The sequence below is a fragment of the Mytilus trossulus genome, chromosome 14 (assembly GCF_036588685.1).
Source record: "Mytilus trossulus isolate FHL-02 chromosome 14, PNRI_Mtr1.1.1.hap1, whole genome shotgun sequence".
Taxonomy (NCBI): domain Eukaryota; kingdom Metazoa; phylum Mollusca; class Bivalvia; order Mytilida; family Mytilidae; genus Mytilus; species Mytilus trossulus.
The window spans coordinates 26559276-26584023 of record NC_086386.1 but is presented as its reverse complement, the minus strand read 5'-3'; the positions used below and the strand labels follow the sequence as shown (position 1 = coordinate 26584023).

The 24748-nt window shown below is 33.1% G+C and overlaps 1 protein-coding gene across 1 annotated transcript in view; it reads right to left on the bottom strand.

The window, feature by feature from the left end:
* The window catches only part of LOC134695794 (interaptin-like), a 67108-nt gene that overhangs the window by 38309 nt on the left and 4051 nt on the right, over nucleotides 1-24748 (bottom strand). The window contains exons 2-3 of the mRNA XM_063557203.1: nucleotides 14915-14951; nucleotides 7451-7695 (exon numbers count right to left, since the gene is read on the bottom strand). Of these exons, the coding sequence (XP_063413273.1) occupies nucleotides 7451-7695; nucleotides 14915-14951 (282 nt within the window). The remainder of the gene's footprint in view (nucleotides 1-7450; nucleotides 7696-14914; nucleotides 14952-24748) is intronic.

The window sequence follows — 24748 nt, the reverse complement described above, 5'->3', positions numbered from 1 at the left end:
TTTTAGTGTAACAAAAACTTATCATGAATAATATGAACAAAAATACATAATATATACAAAGTGATTTAATAAGCTCTAGATAAAGCATCAGCTATTACATTATCTTTACCCTTAATATGTTTTACAATTACATCATATTCCTGTAACAATAAACTCCACCTAGTCAACCTCTGATTCTTGTTTCTCATTTTATGCATGAAGGTGAGAGGATTATGATCAGTATAAACAAGAATAGGATATACAGTGGGATTCAAATATACATCAAAATGTTGAAGTGCTGACAACATTGCAAAACACTCTTTTTCAATAGTTGAATAATTTTTCTGATGTTTATCTAATTTCTTAGAAAAATATGATATAGGTTTTTCAACATTATCATCTGTCTCTTGATATAAAACAGCTCCTATTCCTACATCGCTTGCATCAACGGCAAGTTTAAATTGTTTTTCAAAGTCTGGAGTAATCAGAACTGGACTATTAATTAAAAGTGATTTGCTATTTTCAAAAGCGTTTTGACAATTTTCACTCCAGATAAATTTAGAGTCTTTTCGTAAAAGATGAGTCAATGGTTGAACAACAGTAGCAAAATTTGAACAAAATTTCCTGTAAAATCCAATCATGCCTAAATATCTCATAAGTTGTTTTCTATTTGTAGGAGGAGGAAATTTGGAAATAGCTTCCACTTTAGCCATTATAGGTTTTACTTGACCTTGGCCAACTGTATGCCCTAAATAATCAACAGTGGCCTGACAAAATTCACTTTTACCAAGATTAACAGTCAAATTTGATTTTGACAATCTATCAAAAGTATCATACAAATGTGTTAAATGCTGTTCCCAGCTATCACTACATACAATTAGATCATCAATATAAGCATAACAACAGTCTAAATCTTTTATAACATTATTGATCATTCTTTGAAATGTAGCTGGAGCACTTTTCATGCCAAACGGCATTACAGTATATTGAAATAAGCCATCTGGTGTAACAAAAGCTGATATTTCACGAGCTCTCTGTGTCAATGGAACTTGCCAATAACCTTTCAATAAATCAAATTTGCTCACAAATTTTGCTTGACCAATATTGTCAATACAATCGTCTATCCTTGGAATCGGATAGGAATCAGATTTTGAGACTGAATTTACTTTTCTGAAATCAGTCACGAAACGAAAGGTTTTATCTGGTTTTGGCACAAGGAGACAAGGAGAGCTCCATTCACTGTTACTCGGCTCAATAATATCATTGTCAAGCATATATTTAATTTCTTTTCTCATAACTTCAAGTTTGAGTGGATTGAGCCGGTAAGGATGTTGCTTAATTGGAGAAGCATCTCCTACATCAACATCATGACAAACAGCAGTTGTTTTGTTAGGCACATCTGGAAAAAGATTTTTGAAAGAAAATACCAAAGTTTTTATTTCTTCTCTACGATCAAAAGACAGATGTGCAAGTTTTGAATCTAAATTTGACAAAATTTCTGAATTTTTCAATCTAACTGTCTCTTCCATAGTTTTAATACTAAAAGTTGGTTCAATTACATCTGGTTTGTCATGATTGTTCTCAAATTTAACCATGCCTAAAGTGGCAACTGGTTTACTATCACATAGTACATTAGTACGCTCAAAATATGGTTTTAACATATTAATATGACACACTCTATTTTGTTTGCGCCGACCTGGAGTTTTTACAATATAATTCAAATCATTAATTTTACTCTCTATTGTATAAGGACCACAATATTTAGCCTGCAAAGGATGTCCAGGGACTGGCAAAAATACAAGTACCTTATCACCAGGCTCAAAAACTCTGTCCCTGGCATCTTTATCATACCATATTTTCATCTTGTTCTGTACATTTTTTAAGTTTTTCTGAGCAATTTGACAAGCAGTAAACAATTTTTCTTTAAATCTAGATACATAGTCTAAAAGATTCAAGTCAGTATGTTCAGTAAGCCACTTTTCCTTAATCAATTTTAACGGTCCCCTTACAGTATGACCAAATACCAACTCAAAGGGACTAAATCCAAGGGATTCTTGAACAGCCTCTCGGACTGCAAAAAGTAGAAAGTGAACTCCATCATCCCAGTCTCTGTCAAATTGAAGACAAAAAGTTCTAATCATGTTCTTCAATGTTTGATGAAAACGTTCTAAGGCACCTTGAGATTCTGGATGATAAGCACTTGATCTGTATTGAGCAATCCCTAACTGGTATACGACTTGTTGAAATAAACCTGACATGAAATTTGATCCCTGGTCGGACTGTATAGACTTAGGAAGTCCTACTAATGTGAAAAATTTGATCAAAGCTTTGACGATAGTAGTTGTCTTGATATTTCTGAGCGGAATAGCTTCAGGAAAGCGAGTAGATGTACACATGATTGTCAATAAATATACATTTCCAGTCTTGGTCTTTGGTAAAGGTCCAACGCAGTCAATTAGAACTCTGCTGAAAGGTTCGTCAAAGGCTGGAATAGGCAGAAGTGGTGCTGGTGGTATTTTCTGGTTAGGCTTACCAACAACCTGGCATATATGACATGATTTGCAGTATTCTGCAACATCATTTCTAAGTCTGGGCCAGTAGAAATGTTGCAATATTTTTAGGCAAGTCTTCCTTATACCTAAGTGCCCAGCCAAGGGGGTGTCATGGGCAAGACCAATAATTTCTTGCCTATAAACTTTAGGCACCACCACTTGGTATAGCACTCTCCATTCCTCCTCTGGGGTGGCATCAGGAGGCCTCCATTTCCTCATTAAAATGCCGTCCTGATGGTAATAGCATTCGGCCACTTTGTCTGCTTCCTCCTGTGGTTGAGCTCTCTGGCTGAGCTGAAGAACCTCAGGGTCTTTATGTTGTTCTTCAGATAAATTCTTTCGGTCTAATGAATGGCTGTTAACGTCTGGCCATGGCATAATAATATTCTTGTTAACACTAGGTGGTTTTGTAATGGCCTTTTCTGAGCTACCAGGACCTTCAATGTCAGCTATAAAAGTGTCAGAAAGGTCCATGTAATCAAACTTGTCTTCTTGCAAATTCTGATTTTGTTGTTTTCTAGCCATCGCCCTAGTAACAACACAAGCTGGATACAATTCAGCATCATCTTCAGTTGATTTAACATCCACCACCGGTTCACTGGTAACAATTGGTTCAGCAACCACTTTGTTCCTAGCTAGATCATTTCCTAGCAATAATGTAACACCCTCAACAGGGAGATTAGGACGAACACCTACAACAACTGGTCCAGTTATTAAATCTGACTTCAGATAAATACGATGGAGAGGAACATCTATACAACCTAACTCTACACCTTGTAACAAAACGGAGGCACCAACAGAAGTATTCTCGGACAAAGGCAACACACCTTCTAACAATAAAGTCTGAGAAGCTCCAGTGTCCCGTAAAATCTTAATAGGATGAAGAGTGGTATCATCAACAATAGAAACAAACCCATCAGACATAAAGGGTTTGTATTCCTCCATGTAATCACAAAAACTGGACTTAAAAGCCTGACGCGCAGGGCATTCCAATGTACTGGTAATATAAGGTGTCGTACAAGCACTGGTCTTCGGCTTATTATCTCGTCCATTCTTCTTCTGGAGTCTAAAACAATCAGCCATCAGGTGACCAATCTTCTTACAATAAGCACAAGTCAGTGACTTCTTCTCAAAAGTATCAAATTTTGGACTAGACATATTATAACTGGACTGACTCTTATTCTGTGGAACAGGCTTACTATCAGTATGCTCAGTGCTTTGATTTTTGTAATTTCCACTGGAAGTATTAACATTTTGACCCTTGAAACTTCTTTTATGTGAAAGAGTATAATTATCTGAAATAACAGCTGCATCATGTATTGACTCAACAGTTTTGTCGTCTAAATGTGTTTTTAAGTCTAAATGAACACATTGTTTGAACTCTTCTAATAACATCAATTGTCTTAGGTTATCAAAATTGTTATCTGTTTTCTTTGACGTAAGCCATTTATCAAATAGATCTTCTTTTTCCCGAGCAAATTCCACATAGGTTTGCGAATCAAACTTTTTATAAGATCTAAATTTCTGTCTATATGCTTCTGGTACTAGCTCATAGGCTTTCAAAACTTCCTGTTTCATTGTGTCATAATCAGAACTTTTTTCTGATGGAAGTGCGGAGTATATTTCAGCTGCCTTACCCTCAAAAACACTTTGCAGCATCGTAGTCCAATACGGCTTTGGCCATTTCAAATTATTTGCAATTTTCTCAAACTGTGGAAAATATTTATCAACTGTTTTTTCACAAAATTTCGGAACCAAACGTATATTTTTTGCTGCATCAAAATAATCTGATTTCGAGTGAACTTTAGTGTTGCTTTCTTCTTTGACCATTTCAATTTTCAGTTTCTCCATCTCTAGCCTTTCCCTCATTTCAAGTTCTTTTAATTTCTCCCTCTCCTTCATTTCCAGTTCTTTTAATTTAAATTCATCTTCTTTTTCTTTTTTATCCATTTCCAATCTTTCCTTCATTTCCAGTTCTTTTACTCTTATTTTCTCCATCTCTTTTATTTCCAGTTCTTTTAATTTAAGTTCATGTTCTAATTCAAGTTGTTTTAATTTAAAGGCGTCAACATTTTCGACCTTAAGTTCAAGAGCCTCTTCACCTAAAATTTCTGCATCAACTAATTTGTCTATAACCAAATTTTTAATAATTTGTTTTCTCATAGATACTTTAAAAACTAATTTTAGTTGTTTAGCAAGCAACACTAATTCCTCTTTCTTTAAATTATCAAAACTCTCCAGGTCTGGCGTTTTCAAAAATTTACCGGCATCAAATGCCATTTTGTAGAATTTTGTTGGCTAGTTATAATAAAAATACTAAACAAATTTTGAATAAATATTTTAAGATCCCGGACGAGCCCCCAATTTCTGTTACGGCCAGAAATCGCCTTTAAATTGTAGCCAACAAAAGACACAAATCAATAGTAAAATTTAACAATATTTAATATACAAAAGTTTACAAAAGGTATTACACAAATATTACTGTTAACTTAACTGTCAAAATATGAGTCCAATCTGTTATCTTTATCTGTATCCGGAAATCTTTCAGAATCCAATTTGAATATTATGTTCACTACTAATGTCACAATCCAGTATGATGTTGTTTGTAGAATAAAAGTGTCAATCCAAATGCTGTGAATACTAATGTCTATCAATGTCTATGTCCAAGTTTAATTATGAGAGTTTAACTTTAGTGTCTGTATATATATAGTTGTGACGGATTATTCTAGAACACGCTAGAAGGGAACATTGTGGAAAATCCTGGAAAGTTACAACGGAAGTTTCTGGAATAACGTAGAAGTTTAAATTACGCATCTTTTATAAGGATCATTCTAGAATCGTCAAATAGAAAGTTCCAATCATTCCATAAGTATCTGTGATTGTTCCAGTGATTTCTAAACTGCACAGTTATAAGATTATTTGGTAAACAACTATCAGGCCATACAACACAAATTAGGCCAACATAAATAAACATAATAATTACAATATCATAACAACACAATGAATTAATCAAAACCTAGTCAAGGATGAAGAAAATTTTGACTGCATTGAAGTGTTAAAATTAACTTACAGGTCATGTGTCTCGGGTAACATATACATGTATGTGTTTGACAAATTTAATAACTGGGAATATGTCTAGAAAATTCAAAAATAAAATGAAATAACAAAACTAGTTGAACAAAATAACTTGATAAAAAAAAATGAATTGTCTCATGATTATTTGTTTTGAAATTATACATTGTAAATAATTTTGCATCAACAAAATGTTATGAAACTTATACACAATTCTTATTATGACAAAACACAGAAAAAATTTGAAATTTTATGACGTCACTTAAATTAAAAGATAACTGTATTGTATTTGAAGCGTTAAAGACGTCCATCGGTAGTTTTACCGTCCCAAATTTAGTTTACTTGACGACGCGTAGCGGAGGCAGGTAAACGGGTATTTGCGACAGTAAAACTACCGATGGACGTCCGAAAAGCTTCAAATACAATACAGTTATCTCTATTCTAATGCAAAACAAGTTCATAATTAAATTTCCACCATTTTTTCAGTGTAAAATCTTCATTAAAGAAATTCCATGAAAAGATGTTATCTTCTTTGGTCCCAACACTAGATGACATCATAGGTATGCTTCCAGCGTCAAACATAAACACTGGGCGTTTTCTGGGTTCTGTGCCGCTTCAGAATGTAATTACATTTGATAAAAAGAGGATTTTTAGGGGCAACATGTGAGTTTTATGGCTTATTATTGTAGAAATTACATGTCAAAAAATTCAGCAATTCAAAATGTCGGCTTCCTTAGTTACAGACAAGGAGATATAGAGTTTTACGCTAACTGTCATCCAATCAGAACCATTGACACAAACTAATTGCATTAGAATAGTTAATTCTAGAGTATGATGCCCCTTATAAATGGAAACATTGTTGAAGTTTTTGTTTCCTTTCTCTAACTTTAGTTTGCCTCAAAAAAAAATTATGAAACATATATACACAATGCTTATTACCACAAAAATTAGGTCAAGAATGAATGTGGGTGGTATTACTTTATTAGTTCTAGAGTTATGCCCCTTTACGAAAGGAAAAATTTCTGAATTTCTAGTTTCCATTCTCTTTAATTGAAGTTACATGTAGCTTTCTGTTTGATGTGAGCCAAAGAGATGTTGAAGACTGTACTTTGACAACAGAAAAAAATGTTTGACCTATAATGGTTTACTTTTATAAATTGTTATTTGGATGGAAAGTTGTCTCATTGACACTCATACCACATCTTCTTTCAACAATTGATTGTATTTATTTTTGTACTGTCATTAATAGTGGGCAACGTCCTCATATCACTGGTCTAGCTAGACCACTTTCCAGTTCCTTCACCATGTTCACTGGAAAAATTAACAATAATGGGTCATTAACCAGATAAAAGGGACTGCTTGTATCCCTGCACAGTATTAAAAGTTTATCAAGTGTCATTGGTATAGTCATTATTACAGAATAAACCAGAAATAATATTTGTTCTGTAGGTACTGTACTTCATCACAATCCCTAATGACAGCAGTGCTGGTTATCAATTAAAAGAATTTAATTTATGCAATATTTTTTTAACTGCTTTCTCAATATATGGGGAGGAATTGACAATGCCCCTAAATGCATTTATGATGTTCACTTAAACCCAAGTTTTTGACCAACATAACCAAAATGCAACTTACTCGAAAGTGATCTGTTGAGTGATGATAAGTTCATAAAACGAGAACATTTTTTTAGAAAATATGAAAGGGCTTTCTGGTTTAAACAGGTTTTGGGTTCTTTCGATAATTAGAGTACTGTTGCTTTAGTATGTGGCTATATAAGTACAGTGCTGTGTCTCAAGCAGATCTACTTACTACAGGACACAGTGAAATAATTCAGCTGTAAAACCTACCTTTCTGATTTGAGTACTTTAATTTCACTTTCTGTTTGCTGTAATTGCTCAAGTGACTTTTCATTTTTCTCACGTAATATTTCATTTTCCTTTGTGATTTCTTTACATCTTTCTTCAATTTTTTTCAATAAATCATTGGTCGTCTCTATTTTTCCATCTAATTGTTCATTTTCCTCCTCACTTTTATCTAATCTTTTCTTTAAGTCTGTGATTGTATCTTCGTCCTGGGTTGTCACAGAAAGTATCTACAGTATAAATTATAAACAATTCTTATAACAAGAGTGCACACACTGAAATGTATCTCCTTCTTTACTAATCATTGATTTTATATTGTTAGTTCTAAATATTTAACTTTACTATCACATAAACATTATCCAAGAAAATGAGGTCACAGTCATAAAAACCAGACAAGAAATACCTGATCACCTAACAATCATTCTACTATATATACACTAAATGTAGTTGACCTATTGCTTATAGTTTCTAAGAAATAGACTAAACCATTAAACTGAACATTGACCAATGAACCATGAAAATGAGGTCAAGGTCAGATAAACCATGCCAGGCAGACATATAAAGCTTACAATTCTTCCATACAACAACTACAGTTGACCTATTGCTTATAGTTTGAGAAAAACAGACCAAAACACAAAAACTTAACACTGAAAATGAGGTAAAGGTCAAATAAAACCTGAGAGACTGACATGTACATCGTAAAAGATTTCCATACACCAAATATAGTTGACCTAATGCATATTGTATTAGAAAAACAGACCAAAACTCAAAAACTTAACTTTGACCACTGAACCATAAAAAATGGCCAAGGTTAGATGACACCTGCCTGCTAGACATGAACCCTGAAAATGAGGTAAAGGTCAAATAAAACCTGAGAGACTGACATGTACATCGTAAAATATTTCCATACACCAAATATAGTTGACCTACTGCATATAGTATTAGAAAAACAGACCAAAACTCAAAAACTTAACTTTGACCACTGAACAATATATAACCACTGAATCATGAAAATGAGGTCAACGTCAGATGACACCAGCCAGTTGGACATGTACATGCACCTTACAGTCCTTACATACACTGAATATACTAGACTTACTGCTTATAGTTTCTGAGATATGGGCTTGAACACCAAAACTTAACCTTGTTCACTGATCCATGAATTGAGGTCGAGGTCAAGTGAAAACTGTGTAATGGGCACGAGGACCTTGCAAGGTATACACATACCAAATATAGTTATCATATTACTCATGAATAGAGAGAAATTAACATTACAAAAAAATCTTAACTTTTTTTTTTCAAGTAGTCACTGAACCATGAAAATGAGGACAATGTACATGCATATGTGACAGGCGGTAACTTCGTAACATGGGGCATCTATATACTAAGAATGAAGCTTCCTGGTCTTCCACCTTCTATAATATAAAGCTTTTATTGCGAAGCCAGGTATTGTTCTCTGTGTAATTTATTCACTGGGACCTAGAAAAAGCTACTTTTGGGCCCTTTTTTGTTTTTTGGATGACGCTGCCAACCATGCTGATGCCGCAGACAACATGATACCAATATATGATGGCAAAAAATTTGCGTTTGCGCACATTACCGTCAATTTGAGCGCAAAACACATTACCTTTGCACACAGCTTTTGATTACATTTGTGCACATTTTTTTGACAGGTAAACTCATGTAAACTCAGGTAAAATGCAGGTAATAATACTTATTTATTTTTAAAAATTTGTTAATTAAATCCTAGAAACACAAAAATACATGGATGTGCAGAGAAGAATTTCCGCTAGTTTGGATGGTAAGAGAGCAAATACTAGTGGTACATAATGTCCCAATTTAAATCCATGAAAATTGTACAATTGATGTATATAATGAAAATAAAAATAAAAATGTCAATTATGATTTAATTTATTTTTTATTTACATTTTTACCTGATTTTACCTGTAAAATGAATGCGTGCAAACGTAATCAAAAGCAGTGAGCAAATGTAAAACATTTTCATCCCCAAATGTCTTCTGAATGAGTTGAGGAAGACAAGGACCAGGACCAGGATGATGTGATATCAATATATGACTGCAATATTTTTTGCAGTAGTAAATAAATGTTCACAAATGATAGTGACTACACTATCTGTAACCTTACTAGGCGGGACATTGCAAATTCAGCTACATATCTGTTTTTTTTTTTACATGTGATGTGTGTAGCATGGTGTACATACATCATTATTAAATTTAATGACTATAAATGTTTAGAATTTAAACTCTTGCGATTTTCAAAGTCGAGCTGTTAAAAGTTCAGGCTGACAAAAATGGTTTTGATCTACTGGCATCAAATGCATTTGGGCTATACTCTATTCTCTAGATAAAATAGTTTGATTCTTGCAATCGTAAGTTCAATTTTATTCACACTGCTCCTTAGGTAAAATATATAAAAATTGTAAATGGTCTTTTCATTTGTTCATAAGGTTTAATATACTGCAGCTGTGCTATTTGAGCAGTCAAATTGCATTAACTGTATATTCATATGTGATATACAGTGGCGGATCTAGAAATTTTCATAAGTGGGGGCCCACTGACTGACCTATGAGGGGGCCCGCTCCAGTCACGCTTCAGTGATTTCCTATATAAGCAACCAAATTTTTTCCAAAAAAGGGGGGCCCGGGCCCCCTGCCCTCCCCCTAAATCCGCCTCTGATATACAGTCACTGACCGTATATAACCTTGTTTATGACGTTGACAATGTATTTCCGTAGAGTTTTATTTATGACGTCAATAAAACATACAGGTTCGCAGAAATTTAACATCGTCCGCTTCAAATTAAGAAATGATGTTTTTACCCAAAATACTTCATTTAGAACAGTTTTAAGAGTTGCAGTTGCTGTTGTGTTTTTTTATTTTGGTCGGGTTGTTGTCTCTTTGACACATTCCCCATTTCCATTCTCAATTTTATGTGATGTGTGTAGCATGGTGTACATACATCATTATTAAATTTAATGACTATAAATGTTTAGAATTTAAACTCTTGCGATTTTCAAAGTCGAGCTGTTAAAAGTTCAGGCTGACAAAAATGGTTTTGATCTACTGGCATCAAATGCATTTGGGCTATACTCTATTCTCTAGATAAAATAGTTTGATTCTTGCAATCGTAAGTTCAATTTTATTCACACTGCTCCTTAGGTAAAATATATAAAAATTGTAAATGGTCTTTTCATTTGTTCATAAGGTTTAATATACTGCAGCTGTGCTATTTGAGCAGTCAAATTGCATTAACTGTATATTCATATGTGATATACAGTGGCGGATCTAGAAATTTTCATAAGTGGGGGCCCACTGACTGACCTATGAGGGGGCCCGCTCCAGTCACGCTTCAGTGATTTCCTATATAAGCAACCAAATTTTTTCCAAAAAAGGGGGGCCCGGGCCCCCTGCCCTCCCCCTAAATCCGCCTCTGATATACAGTCACTGACCGTATATAACCTTGTTTATGACGTTGACAATGTATTTCCGTAGAGTTTTATTTATGACGTCAATAAAACATACAGGTTCGCAGAAATTTAACATCGTCCGCTTCAAATTAAGAAATGATGTTTTTACCCAAAATACTTCATTTAGAACAGTTTTAAGAGTTGCAGTTGCTGTTGTGTTTTTTTATTTTGGTCGGGTTGTTGTCTCTTTGACACATTCCCCATTTCCATTCTCAATTTTATCTCGAAATATCAACGTTATTTGTACAAGGCTTAGAAACAGGTAGAAAGCGAGGCTGTGCTGTGTGGAGAAATACCTTTATATGTGAAAGTATTATTTTTATTTTATCTAAATTAAAATTGTTGGATTCCAAATTAAACTAGATGTTTATTCTAAAAATAAATTAGGGTAAACTGTCATTGACTGTCTCATTCATTCATGGTCTATGAAAGTAATAAACACCATAGTGCTTTATAATTTCCCAAATGCATTTTACATTTTAGAATTTTAAAATATGTACATTCCTATAATTTAAATATGCTTGTATGTATTACTCTAGATAAATTTTGGTATACCATAGTCTGTCTATGCATCTGGCTGTCATTCAACACTACATTAGCAAAGGAGTAAGAATGGAAAGTGGGTTGGGGCAAACTTTTGAAAATGATGAGAGGCTAAGAAAAAAATCTAGTCTAATTGTCAAAAAATTTAAATCTACAATTTTGTGCTGCAACCATAGGTTTCAAATATCCAACTTGCAATATTTCAGGGAAACTCTAGGGAAATATTTGAAATTCTAAACCAAATATAATATAAAATAAAATATAAAAAAGAAGATTTGGTATGATTGCCAATGCAATAACTGTCCACAAGAGACCAAAATGACACAGAAATTTTAAAACAACTATAGGTCACCTTACGGCCTTCAACAATGAACAATGCCCATACCGCATAGTCGGTTATAAAAGGCCCTGAAATGACAATGCCTAAGCAGCCTTATTTATATAAAAAAAGAACAAAAACAAATATAACACATAAATTTCTTGTCTTCTTGTCTCCGTATAACAATGTATAAGCATCCTTTATAAGGATCACCACCATATATTATGGCGTATAAAGGAAGCATTTGGAGCCTGTATCGGTACAGATTAATGTGAGCATTTGCCTACCCAATTCCCCAGCCAGGCCGTGACGGGTCTTATTACCAGAAAGTTAACCATCCCTAAACATAATAAAATATAACAAAATAAAACATACGAACTCACACACTCACCTGACTCGCTCAGTCCTCAAAGTATAAAATCAAAGAGCTGAAAGCTCTGAAGAAAAATGACGCCACTGTCTCTAATATTGGGATAGTTTTTATGCAAGTCTTGATTTTCACATACCGTAATTAGTTTAACAATGCAACATGTATCGTGAGCATATAATTGATATTCGTATATGTGTGTGTGTGTGAAGTGAAGGTGACAACTGGCTGGTTTTTTAAGACAAATGAATAGGTCAAGACTAGCTGAATTGTACAAACAGAGACATATATACATGTCTCTGGTACAAATAAATACCGTAGAAAGGCTTGTATATTTCTCACTGGTACATAGTCTGAATCTGGGTCCGTTCGCTTCCATTCACGTTAGCGCCCACTCATTTTCACCCCTTTCACTTTCACACCCTACATGTTCGCACCCAATCTTAATTGGTTTTGTGTTTAATAACTCTGTAAGCAAGTGTTTTCTTATAAGTATAATTGTTGTCATTGTCTCAAAATAAAGTGAGACAGCAATTTTTTTTTTGTGTTGAATAAATCTTAATCATGTTTTGGATAAGGTATTGCTAAAAATAATAATAATCCTTTCTAAATAAAGTGGTATTTTGTCAACGTTTTATTTTGTGTTGAATAACTCTTAATCATGTTTTGGTTAGTGTATTGCTATAACTTGTTTCATTGACTTGTTTCAAAATGAAGTGAGATTCTGACTATGTTTGTTTCTGCGTGTTGAATAAATTTTATCATGTTTTGGTTATATTAGTGGATTGCTATATTTTGGTTTCTATGTTTTATTGTTTCGTTGTTTCAGATCAATGGGACCAAGCTGTTAAAAACAATTATCTTTTGTGTTTTTTCCTTTAAAATCTTCAATGTTTTACTCATACCAAGCTATAAATACATTCAGTATTTACACCAAAGCAATTTAAAACAACAACCATGATTTTCCAATTATTCAACTTGAATTTGAATTAAAATTGGGCGTGAATGAGTGGAGTGTGAATGTGCGAACGTGTAGGGTGCGAAAATGTATTGGGCACAAACAGACCTGATACCACACAGTCTGAACCCCCTTCTCCCACAAAATATTAAGTAAATAATCTTTTTGTTACTGCTATCAAAGGTCTAATGAAACTCAGATAGTTTCAAACATTTGTCAAAGAATTCCAGTCAAACTGGCACCTAGTTAAATTGGCACCTGGACAAATCAGCACCTGGTTAAAATCGACACCTGATATAGTCAATTCATCACCCATGTTAAATATATATTTTTAACAGTATTTTAAGCAATAGGGTAAAAATAAGAAAGGGGTTGCCAGATTTTTTTTCAGTATTTAAGCAAAAAGAGTTAAATACTAACTTTCACATTTTTGGGTGTTCATGTACATTTTGTATATATTTATTTTTCTTAACTAATGACTTTTTTGGTGTATTTTTTATGATATATATATATATGAGTAGTCCAAATAATTATTACGTCTGGCAAGGCTTTTTAAATTTTATTCTGGAACACCTTCCTATGACCGCAAGGCTATGTTAATTTTTTTTCTGGGATGCCTTCCTACGAACGTCGTAGGAAGGCGTCCCAGAAAAATAATAAAATAGCCTTGCCAGACGTCATAATTATTTGGACTAATACATGAGATATATGGAAACTACTAATGGTTCCCATATGGGCAGAGCACGTGTCTCAAACATACCTGAAAATATCTGCAGAGGTTTTCCTCAACAAGAAAATAATGACCGAAATTGAAAGAATATAATGTATGGATGATAAAATGCATCCAAGAAAGCAATTTAGAAGACTAATTTGGATGATGTTGATGGATTCTCTCTGCAAAAATTTCACGTCCGTTCTCATCGACACCCACCGCTCTGACAACTGACAACCACTGAATTACAGGTTTCTGTCTTGGGACAGGCACATACATACATAATGTAGCAGGGTTAAAAATGTTAGCAGTATCCCAACCATCCCCCTAACTTGAGACAGTTGTTAATTTTCAGGAAACACAAAACTCAGGCTGCTATAGATGTAAAGTAACAAAAAGAAGTCGTTGATCCCTATTATTTTCATCATATTTTAATACAAATTTGCCACTTTTGTTACATAAATATAAATTAAGTTGGTTTTTTTTTTGTGTTTAGTCCGCTATAAATGGCCCCGAAATGACAATGCCTTATTCATATAAAAAAAAAATATAAAAAAATGTAACACATAAACAAATGACAACCACTGAATTACAGGTTTCTGTCTTGGGACAGGCACATACATACATAATGTAGCAAGGTTGAACATGTTAGCAGTATCCCAACCCTTCCCCTAACTTGAGACAGTTGTTAATTTTCAGGAAACACAAAACTCAGGCTGCTATAGATGTAAAGTAACAAAAAGAAGTCGTTGATCCCTAGCTGGACACAATGGCACAGAGCTTTCATAACAGTCAAATTGTGTTAGCTAAGGCAATTAAATTAAAGGCTGCTAATGTCTTTAAAAATCTCTGGGATATGCATCATGTGCAGACAATGAAATTTAAGCAAAATGTTCCCTTACTGTATTCAAGTCATGCATACAAGCATGAGTGTTTCTTTTGAGATGATGTTCTATATCTCGATGATTTTGCTTGTTGTTTGTGTAGTCTTTTATTATTTTTGCAAGTTCTTTTATAGACTTTTTTGTTTTACCAATAACATCTTTCACATCTTCATACTCCACCTGTGTTTTTTCATCTTTTGAAGGAAACTCAAGTCTCCTAAAAAAAAAGAAAGGAGAAATAAACAAACTATCAAATCTTCAAAATATTTCATTTAAAGAATATCACATCAATATATCTTATATTTATATCTTGATTGCATATAGTGCATCTATGACAGTCTTTCTCTATTTAATTATTAGATTAATTTAGATATTTACAATTGTAAAGTTGATAAACACGATAAATTCGTCTTTGAAACTGAAGATAAATTTCTGCAACAGAAATATCTCTGGTTTGTGTTGTATACAAATAGTCCAGTCGATTTGTGCAGATTTTTGACAAAATTGCTCAGAATGTGGTAAAAGCATGAAATTTGGAATAGAGGAAGTATATGTCATGGACAACATTTTAAGCTATGGACCCACTCTGAAAGTCAAAATTTGCGGAAGAGGCGGCCATTTTAAAATGGCGGCCGTTTGATCTCTATAGATTAATTAACAAAATTCTAAAAAAAATATTAGAGAAGATATTGACATGAAACCTGGGTTATATAATAATAGTGCTGATTCCAATTGTCTTGTTGAACAAAGTTTTTGAAAATATTACCCATATTGAATGGCGGCCATCTTGAAAAATCTTTGTTTTTTAAGCCAAAAAAAGTAGTCATTATTCGATGAAAATAAAAAAAAAAACAATGTCGAAGATATACAAATGTATTTGTTTGAGCTATATAAACAGGACGAAAAGCGAGCCTATAAACCCCCTCCCCGAGTTTTTCTTTTGTTTCGTAGAGGGTACAAATTACTTTATATTTTCCGACAATGTACATGTCTCTAATGTTCAAAAGTAATCGACATAGTTAAAACGCGACCACAAAGAAGATCATAAAATGAACTATAACATGTATAACTCTAAAAGCAATATTCCTGCCACCGCTTGTTCAACATAGAATAACAGGAGAATTTTATTTTACAAGTATAAATAAAGCAAAAAAATTATTTGTATACCTGTCATTTATAATAGTTGGCTGATTACATGAAAATTCGTTTTGTTGATATTGTTCATTTGAAACAACTTTCAAAAACCTTGATTGCAGACATAATGAATTTCATATCATACAAGTAATTAATGTTATAGGAAGACCAACTGCTTAAATGTTCTCAATTATATTTAACAAAAAATTAAATGTACATGATTTGTCAAACCTCATCACTCTGTCTATCATGTTCTATCACATTGTCCTCCAGATTTACATACGTAATACTGCCTTTACACATTTGCATTTCCTTAGTAACCGTGTTCACTTTGACTTATCAGTTAAGCGCTTACTGCAAGAAGTTATTATAAAGTCATATGGTATATTCATCCCAGATGACAAGGACTGTCATCTGAGGACTTCATATGTATTGATTTTTTGGTAGCCATTTTGAATGATGGCCATTTTGAAAACATGAATTTCCAATATAACATTATTCGCTAATCTTATTTATTCACTGATTGCATTCACACTTTTTTCTACTAATATGCATTAGATATTTATAAATGGTCAGATAAGGCATGCACATGTTTACACAATAAAGATATCAGTATCAGAATTTCTAACTGTTACCTACACGTTTGCCTAAGTAACTTTGTAAAACAGAAATTACGAATATAATATAATTTATGACTGAACGTTGTTGTTGGAAAATATCAAAATTATAGATTTCCAAAACACTGGAGCTAGATATCAGAAGAAAATAATGAGCGTTTAGAGTAGAAGGAATGTGTGAAAAGGCAAGAGAGGACATGTGAATGTTTGCATGCAATGGCAAGCAGATCCAAACAGAACAGACATATACATTTGAGCTGGCAATCACTCTTTTTGATGCAGGCATACAACAATGGTGGGTCTTGAATTTGTTTTTCTTCCGCTCAATTTGAAACAGTTGAATGAGGGTTATGGAACTGCAAAAGCACTCAAGACGGCACAAATCCTGTCAAACAAATTTTCAGACCTCAAAATATTTCATCAGTAAAAGGGAAAACATACTTCTGATGTTGGAGATAAATTGCCAGTTGAAAGAAAACAAGAAGTAACTAGACACTGTTAAGTGATACTGAATCAACACAAACAATGACTGCAATGTATTTTTTCTGTGGTGATGTATCTGAAGATTTCCATGATACTTCGAAATTTAAAAATTGACAAAAATGGGACATGACTGTACAACTGTACTACAAAACATATTTCCTTAGCCTAAGTAAGAGCTGGAGATTTCAAATCACCAGTATCCTGCTTAATGATTGATGAAACTTGACACAGCAAATAGGCAGAATAAAAGACATAGAAAGAAAGCCAAGAATCTTTTATCCTTGGAGTTGTGCTTTTCAAAAATATAAAATAGATTGACGACACACGGTCTGGCAGAGGTATTGTACCAATCTCCAAGCTTGCAGATCACGCTAAATTGTACAATAAACGCCTGGAACAACTTGTAGTTATCATGGAAGGAAGGACTGATGCAACGCATCTAACAAAATAGGAATGTAACTAACAAAGGATGGCCAACCATCGAGACACAATCCAGATATATCGATGAGTGGAAGACAACACTCACCATTTCTCAGCTATAATAGTTCAATTGTGCAACTCGTCATCGAAGGGATGCAACTGCAACTGATCAGTCCTCCGATAGAGAGTAAGATGTCTAAAAGATTGAGGAACGGAATCATTTTGAAAGCCTACAATGAATGTCCCTGTAAACCTTTCTATAGTAGCAAGCCTAACCCTTCAAACTATTCTAGTTACTTTGACTATGAAGGGGCATTCCCATCACGACTTAAACATTTTGTAAAAGACATGGCCTGTTTCAGATTTCCCCCGACATATTCATTGAGAATCCAGAGAAAGACGCAACCTTTCATGTGTGCTTGCATATCATCTATGGTAGCTAGTATTCAATTTTTCATAAATGTTGTATTAATCATTCCATCAATGACAACTAGTATTTACTAAGGACGTTTACTGTACCATTTTTCCATATCATCAATTTCAAATATTAAAACAATATCTGTTCCAGACTGTGAGCCATCACTGTTTTCTATTATTTTGGCAACCCCTATTGCAATGGATAACAGATTTTTGTCTTTCTTTCTGTGTCTCGAATTCTGTCTTATCGACTTGTTGTGCAGTTTTAACACACATTTAGCATGAGATCGGCTCCTGAAATATTAATCTTCAGCACTGTATCTGGCTCAAAGAACAATGGTTAGTAGTTCAAGTGACAGTCACATACTCTATTGTCAATCACAATTGTTGATGCTTCATGATGATAGCCAGATACCTCATCACAAAGAAATAAAGAAATATCTGCAATCATTGTTCTTGTTGATTCATCACAACTGTGGCTGGTTATTCTACTGGGTTTTTTAATCCTTGACTCATTTTGTTTTTTCTGACTATATATATTAAGATTTGCTTTGACAGGATTAGTACCTTTTGCCTTGTGATTCTCACATTGTATGGCCTTCATCATCGTTGAACAGTTGTATGCTTACAAAAAATGACTGATTACAAGCTCAAATGTCTATGTCTGCTCTTTTTGTATTTGCTTGGCATTGTAAATCATCACGTGTCCTCTCTTCCCAATGCGGAATTCTTTATTAATTTTTTAGATTTGTTCAACTCTAGTGATTTTGATACTTACGTATTTTTTCCTGTTCAACATACAGTGCTCATATTTTATATACGGATTTTTTTAATGGTAAAAAATTACCTAAGCCCTACATACTAAACTGCAATTAAAAGAATTTACGTATTTATTCAAATACAGTTATTTGTTAACATAAGTATACCTTATTTGAGCACTTGGTGAATATATCTTATATGAAAAGCAACAGTCATTAATAAATGATTAGCAAAACTAGTTGTAAATGCATATAAAACTTAGTATTAAATTAAATTCAAAAAACAATTTAGTAAATAAACTCATCATAGATACCAGCACTAAATTTAGTATATACGCCAGACGCGCGTTTCGTCTACAAAAGTCTCATCAGTGACGCTCGAATTCAAAAAAGTTAAAAAGGCCAAATAAAACTTGTACGAAGTTGAAGAGCATTGAGGACCAAAATGACTACAAGTTTTGCCAAATACAGCTAAGGTAATCTATGCCTGAGGTAGAAAAGCCTTAGTTTTTCAAGGACAGCGAATAATAATATATTGCAAATTTACGTTTCCAAAATGGCCACCATTCAAGATGGCCACTAAATACTTCAATAGTCCTCAGTTTATATTCTTTGTCATAAGAAACACGAAAGTTTATCAAAATTAGTTAAGTAACAGATTTTTCATATTTTTTAAATAATTTTTATTGACTTTTTGGACATGATTTCAAAATGGCCGCCCAGAGCTGCATTTTGATTTTCTGAATTGGGTCCATAGCTATAAATGTTAGTTATGACCCCAACTAACACTCTGCAAAGTTTGATGCTTTTACCACCTTCTGAGCAATTGTTTCACATTTCGACTGGACTAAAAGTGATTTAAACATTAAATATTGCAATGGAACATAGGAATTTTTTTAATTTTGATTTCAATATTGTTCTGAAAAGAGAACAGCAGTGTGAAACAAAACATAAATCATGTAAAAACAGTGCCAAGGTGATAATTTTAAATCTGTATCAAATGTTTAATACAAAAATTTGTAAGGGTTCCGCGGAACCCAGTGTCTCACCTACTATTGCTATAAATCACAGGCTCAACAAAAATGTGGAAAAAAATCAATAAAAATATTCCTCTTGATACTATCTTTTGATTGTAAGAAGCTTCTGTCCAAGTTTGGTAAAAATCTAGGATAGTTATTGAATCTAATAAATGTTTTGAAAACTTTAACTGCAGACTGTATGCAATGTTAACTGGAAGAAAATCTAAGTCCAAATTTACTTCTGGATACTATCTTATGATCAAAAATAAGCTACTGTCCAAGTTTGGTACAAACCTTTAACCACAGAGTGAATGTAATGTTTCCCCGCAGAAAAACTAAGTCTATTTAAAAGTAAATAGGGAAAAAATGGATTTATTTTTTCACAAAATTTACTTCTGGATACTATCTTATGATCATAAGCAAGCTTCTGTCCAAGTTGTTTCCCCGCAGAAAAACTAAGTCCATTTATAAGTAAAATACGGAAAAAATGGAATTTTATTTTTACAAAATTTACTTCTGGATACTATCTTATGATCATAAACAAGCTTCTGTCCAAGTTTGGTACAAACCAAGGATAGTTTAAGAAAGTTATTAAAATTCTAAAAACTTTAACCACAGAGTGAATGTAATGTTTCCCCGCAGAAAAAACTAAGTCCGTTTATACGTAAAATACGGAAAAAATGGAATTTTATTTTTACAAAATTTACTTCTAGAAACTATCTTATGATCATTAACAAGCTTCTGTCCAAGTTTGGTACAAACCAAGGATAGTTTAAGAAAGTTATTAAAATTCTAAAAACTTTAACCACAGAGTGAATGTAATGTTTCCCCGCAGAAAAAACTAAGTCCATTTATAAGTAAAATATGGAAAAAATGGAATTTTATTTTTTCAAAATTTACTTCTGGATACTATCTTATGATCATAAACAAGCTTCTGTCCAAGTTTGGTAGAAATCCAGTATAGTTTAAGAAAGTTATTAAAATTTCAAAAACTTTAACCACAGAGTGAATATTTGTGGACGTCGCCGACGACGACGACGACGACGGAAAGTAGGATCGCTTAGTCTCGCTTTTTCGACTAAAGTCGAAGGCTCGACAATAAAATTGAGAATGGAAATGGGGAATGTGTCAAAGAGACAATAACCCATCCAAATAAAAACACAACAGCAGAAGGTCACCAACAGGTCTTAAAAGGTCTATATGTGGTACAAATATATGTACAAAACAAAAGTTTAAACATACGTTGACCTGTAATGGTTTACTTTTACAAATTATGACTTGGATGGAGAGAAAATTGTTTCGTTAATTATTTGCTACATAAATTAGGCTGTTGGTTTTCTCTTCATTGCCATTTGTAACTTTCTCCAACTAGTCCTTTGGTGAAGGGGTTGATCTCAATGATCATCAATTGACATGAACATTGTCACGTGCACATGAATTATAACATATCAGGGGAGTGGCAATTACAAGATGTTCTGGGATATAAAAAATCTATAAAGTTTAAAAATTCATAACTTTTAGAAAACTTTATGGGCCATAAGTCATTCTGTCGAAAAAATCTACTAATTTTCATATATTTCCAAATGCCATGCCCAAGGAGTTGTGATTTGGCGATAGATCAAGGTGCATACTGGATAATAAGCTCAAAATTATTGTCCAAATGGTAGTAACTCTGGAAAAACTCAATGGATCACAATATTTTACCTCCCGTCAAGCTCATCATGAAGTTCTATTAAACAACCTACTAAATTTTATGTCAGATATATCATAGGTGTTAATATTGCTATCAAAAGGTGCATACTATGATGATGATCGGTCAAGCTTTTTAAGTTCAAATGACCATAACTATGGGAAAACTGATTGAACCAGAACATCTTATTCATTTTGAGATAAATATAATACAACAGGTTGGAAAGTCCACCACAGGCTGTGGTGGACTTTCCAACATCTTGCATTACATTAGGCTTGTTAATCGCATAAACAAGGTATTTAATTGTATAGATCTGTAAAAAAAAACTGCAATTTTTATATGTGTGCACATGTAAATCAATTATGTCTCTTCAGCATGTTGCAGTTGGGGATCGAAACAGTATTTGGAAAGCCATATAATTTACCTCAATATATATGTGTAGATTCATGTACATGATGCACATTACAGTACATTTCCTATTTATCACTTTGCTTTCATTAATCATTGTATTCTCAGAAACTGTAAAAACCATTTGTATCCGACTAAGTTTTTTTAGACTTTTTACCTTGGGTTAATGTAACACGATACCGAATGAAGATATGCCATGAGTTATCGTTCCTGACATTATCTAATAACGTTCACGCATACAAGCCAATGCAGCAGGTTCTGCAATCACAAATAAAAATATAAAAAACTTTGGTAACTTATATGTCACATTTTTAACGGTAACGTCTTTCTAGATGCAGAGTGCTGAGAGTTTTGATGCAATATTTCGTAACGGTTAGATTATTTGACATATATAGATTGCTTTATTGTTTTCCGGTAATTCTTCTGAGTCATATTTAACCTTTAAAAATGTATTACTTTACTTTTAAATATTCTGTTTCTTTAATATTTAAGCATCTGCACGATTTATCTATATATGATATATGTTCTTATACATAATAGACTGAGTTTTATCACTTTATTTCATTCTTGGGGTTTTTTTTGGAATAAATACTCATTCATAGTGAGACAGCTGGCTCAAGTCAGACTGGTTCTGTTACAAAAAAAATTCTCGAAATTTACAAGCAAACGACTGACTAACTTTTATTCAAAGGGCAGAAAGAGACTGGCATAGCTAGATCATGTAGATATCTTGAAATCATTTAAATTTTATATTCGTGTTAATTTATGCTTGCATGGGTATTCGGTTGTATAGTGGTTTTTTTGTGTGATTTATGTTGAGTTGGAAATAATGTACATGTACAAGTTTGGAGACAAAACGACCGAAAAAGAATTAACATAGTTGCCTTTTTAGGCCCTGAGGGGCATATTGCTCACATACTAGGCATCAGGAAAAGCCCGCTGAGTTTCACAGTCTTTAAAGGATTTTTTAGAACAAGTATACACGTAGGTTTATATGCTATAGTACATGAGTACATGTAAAAAAAGAAGTGTTTTTATTTCTTTTTGTTGATAAATATACTATATATATATGTACATTGTCATATAAAATGTGTTTGTGCCAGCTTAAGAAGCACAATGAAAAGCGAGACTAGCCAAGCTTTCCACTAGTTTCATAGTGAGTACAAAAACATTTTATTTTTCTGACAATATGTTATTTTTATATTTTGTTTTTTATTCTACAATTTACACCCCAAGGGTGACTAGGGAATATAAATATGGTCATTTGGTCTTCTTTCTACCGGCAGCAAAAAGCTTCCCAAGTGGGGCGTCTAATTGGCTGTGTGGGTTGTATCAAGTTTGAAGCCACGTCTAGTTGGAATGGGAACATTTAATTCGATGCCTCGAATTATTAACTACGCTCTTTGAAAATTAAGACCCATTGCAACAATTTAACTCTTTGAGGGGTCCATAGGTAGCCTGTTGCTAGACAAAAATTTGTGTCCCTATCCAACATACCCCCATTTTCCAGTCTCTGAGGCCAAATTTTCTTGACCATAATACCGGATGGCCTCTATTACAAAACCTACCTATATCTATTGTATTTATTGTTAACTTGTTCTCGTCCTGAACATGCATGAAATATTTGCCACTTGACATTAAGCAACCAACAATCAATCCTACAATTTACACTCGTCACTTGAAATTTTAGTTGTTAAAACTTAAATCATTCCCAATATTTTTTTCAAAGAAATAGACAAAGTTTACAAACATTTAGGCAAAAAGAAATGTCTTGCTTGCATCTTTATGGAAGTGGGGTAACATATGACTAAATTTAAATGAAAAACTACAAATAAAACAAAAAAGTATTTGTGTACATGTTATTTTTTACAAAAGTTACGGCCTTTAGAATGATTAATGGAGATATGGGATATGCAATCTATATTAAGTTAGCAACATCTGGACACTTAACAACATCGAAAAAATTGTGACTTATGCTAATTAGAAGTGTTTCATTTTCTTTTAAATTTGTAGTTTTAGTAAATGTAGTAAAAGTATGTGTAGTATAATTATCACAGTAAAATTTCAGTTTCTTAGTAAATATTTGTTTAAGTCTTTAAACTTTTGTTCTTCTGGAGTAAATTCAAACCATATTACATGTACAATGAAATAATTATATAAGGAGGTGCGGTAAAATTACGAACTAATCTACTTTCCACCAAAGACCAAACGACGGAAATGTTAGCTTGCTTACATTGCTACTTCATTTTAGATCTCCAAATTACCATTCCATTATATGGTCTGCATATATTCGAAAATATGTTTTTTCACCAAAGTCCGAATAGAACACGTATTTTCATATTGTTTCACCACTGTCTGTTCGAGATCATCAATCCCGCACTTGGTATATATATATATAGGGTTTATACGCCTAATTATTTAGGACTACAATCTGTTTGCTTCATGTTTTAGTTATGAACCTGGTGTTACTACTCATATTAAAGGTGAGCATATCGACAGGATTTTCTTTTTTTTTTTTGTTCATGACAGGTTGCTAGATAATAGGCATTATGATAAAATATAAAAGGCACGCAGAGTACAGACTCCGGCTTACATCTCCAACATTCAGAATTTCAAGTGGAATTTTTATATTTCACAGTTTGTTCAACTTTATATAAAGAATGCATATATGATCTCAAGATTTGTTTTGTAAACAATTTTCCACAAATGACAGACTGTTGAACTTGTGTGAAATTTTGAATACACAGTTTGCTAGGTTTGTCCAACTGGCTGAGCAACCAACTCACACATTTACACCATAAAGAGTACACTTTACAATAATATGTATCAAGTCAAGTATATGACGGCTATTTATTATTCTTTTGATGTACATGATGTATTTGAGCTTATGATTTTGTACATCGATGACTGGTACATCGCATGTGTCTTTTATAAACAACTGTTTTCAAAATTGTATTTTATGATATCATTCCAAACATGCATGAACTATTTTCCACTGAACGTTAAACAACCATCAAAAACCGAGGAATTATAAAACAGTTAACTTAATTATTTTTTTAAGTATTTCT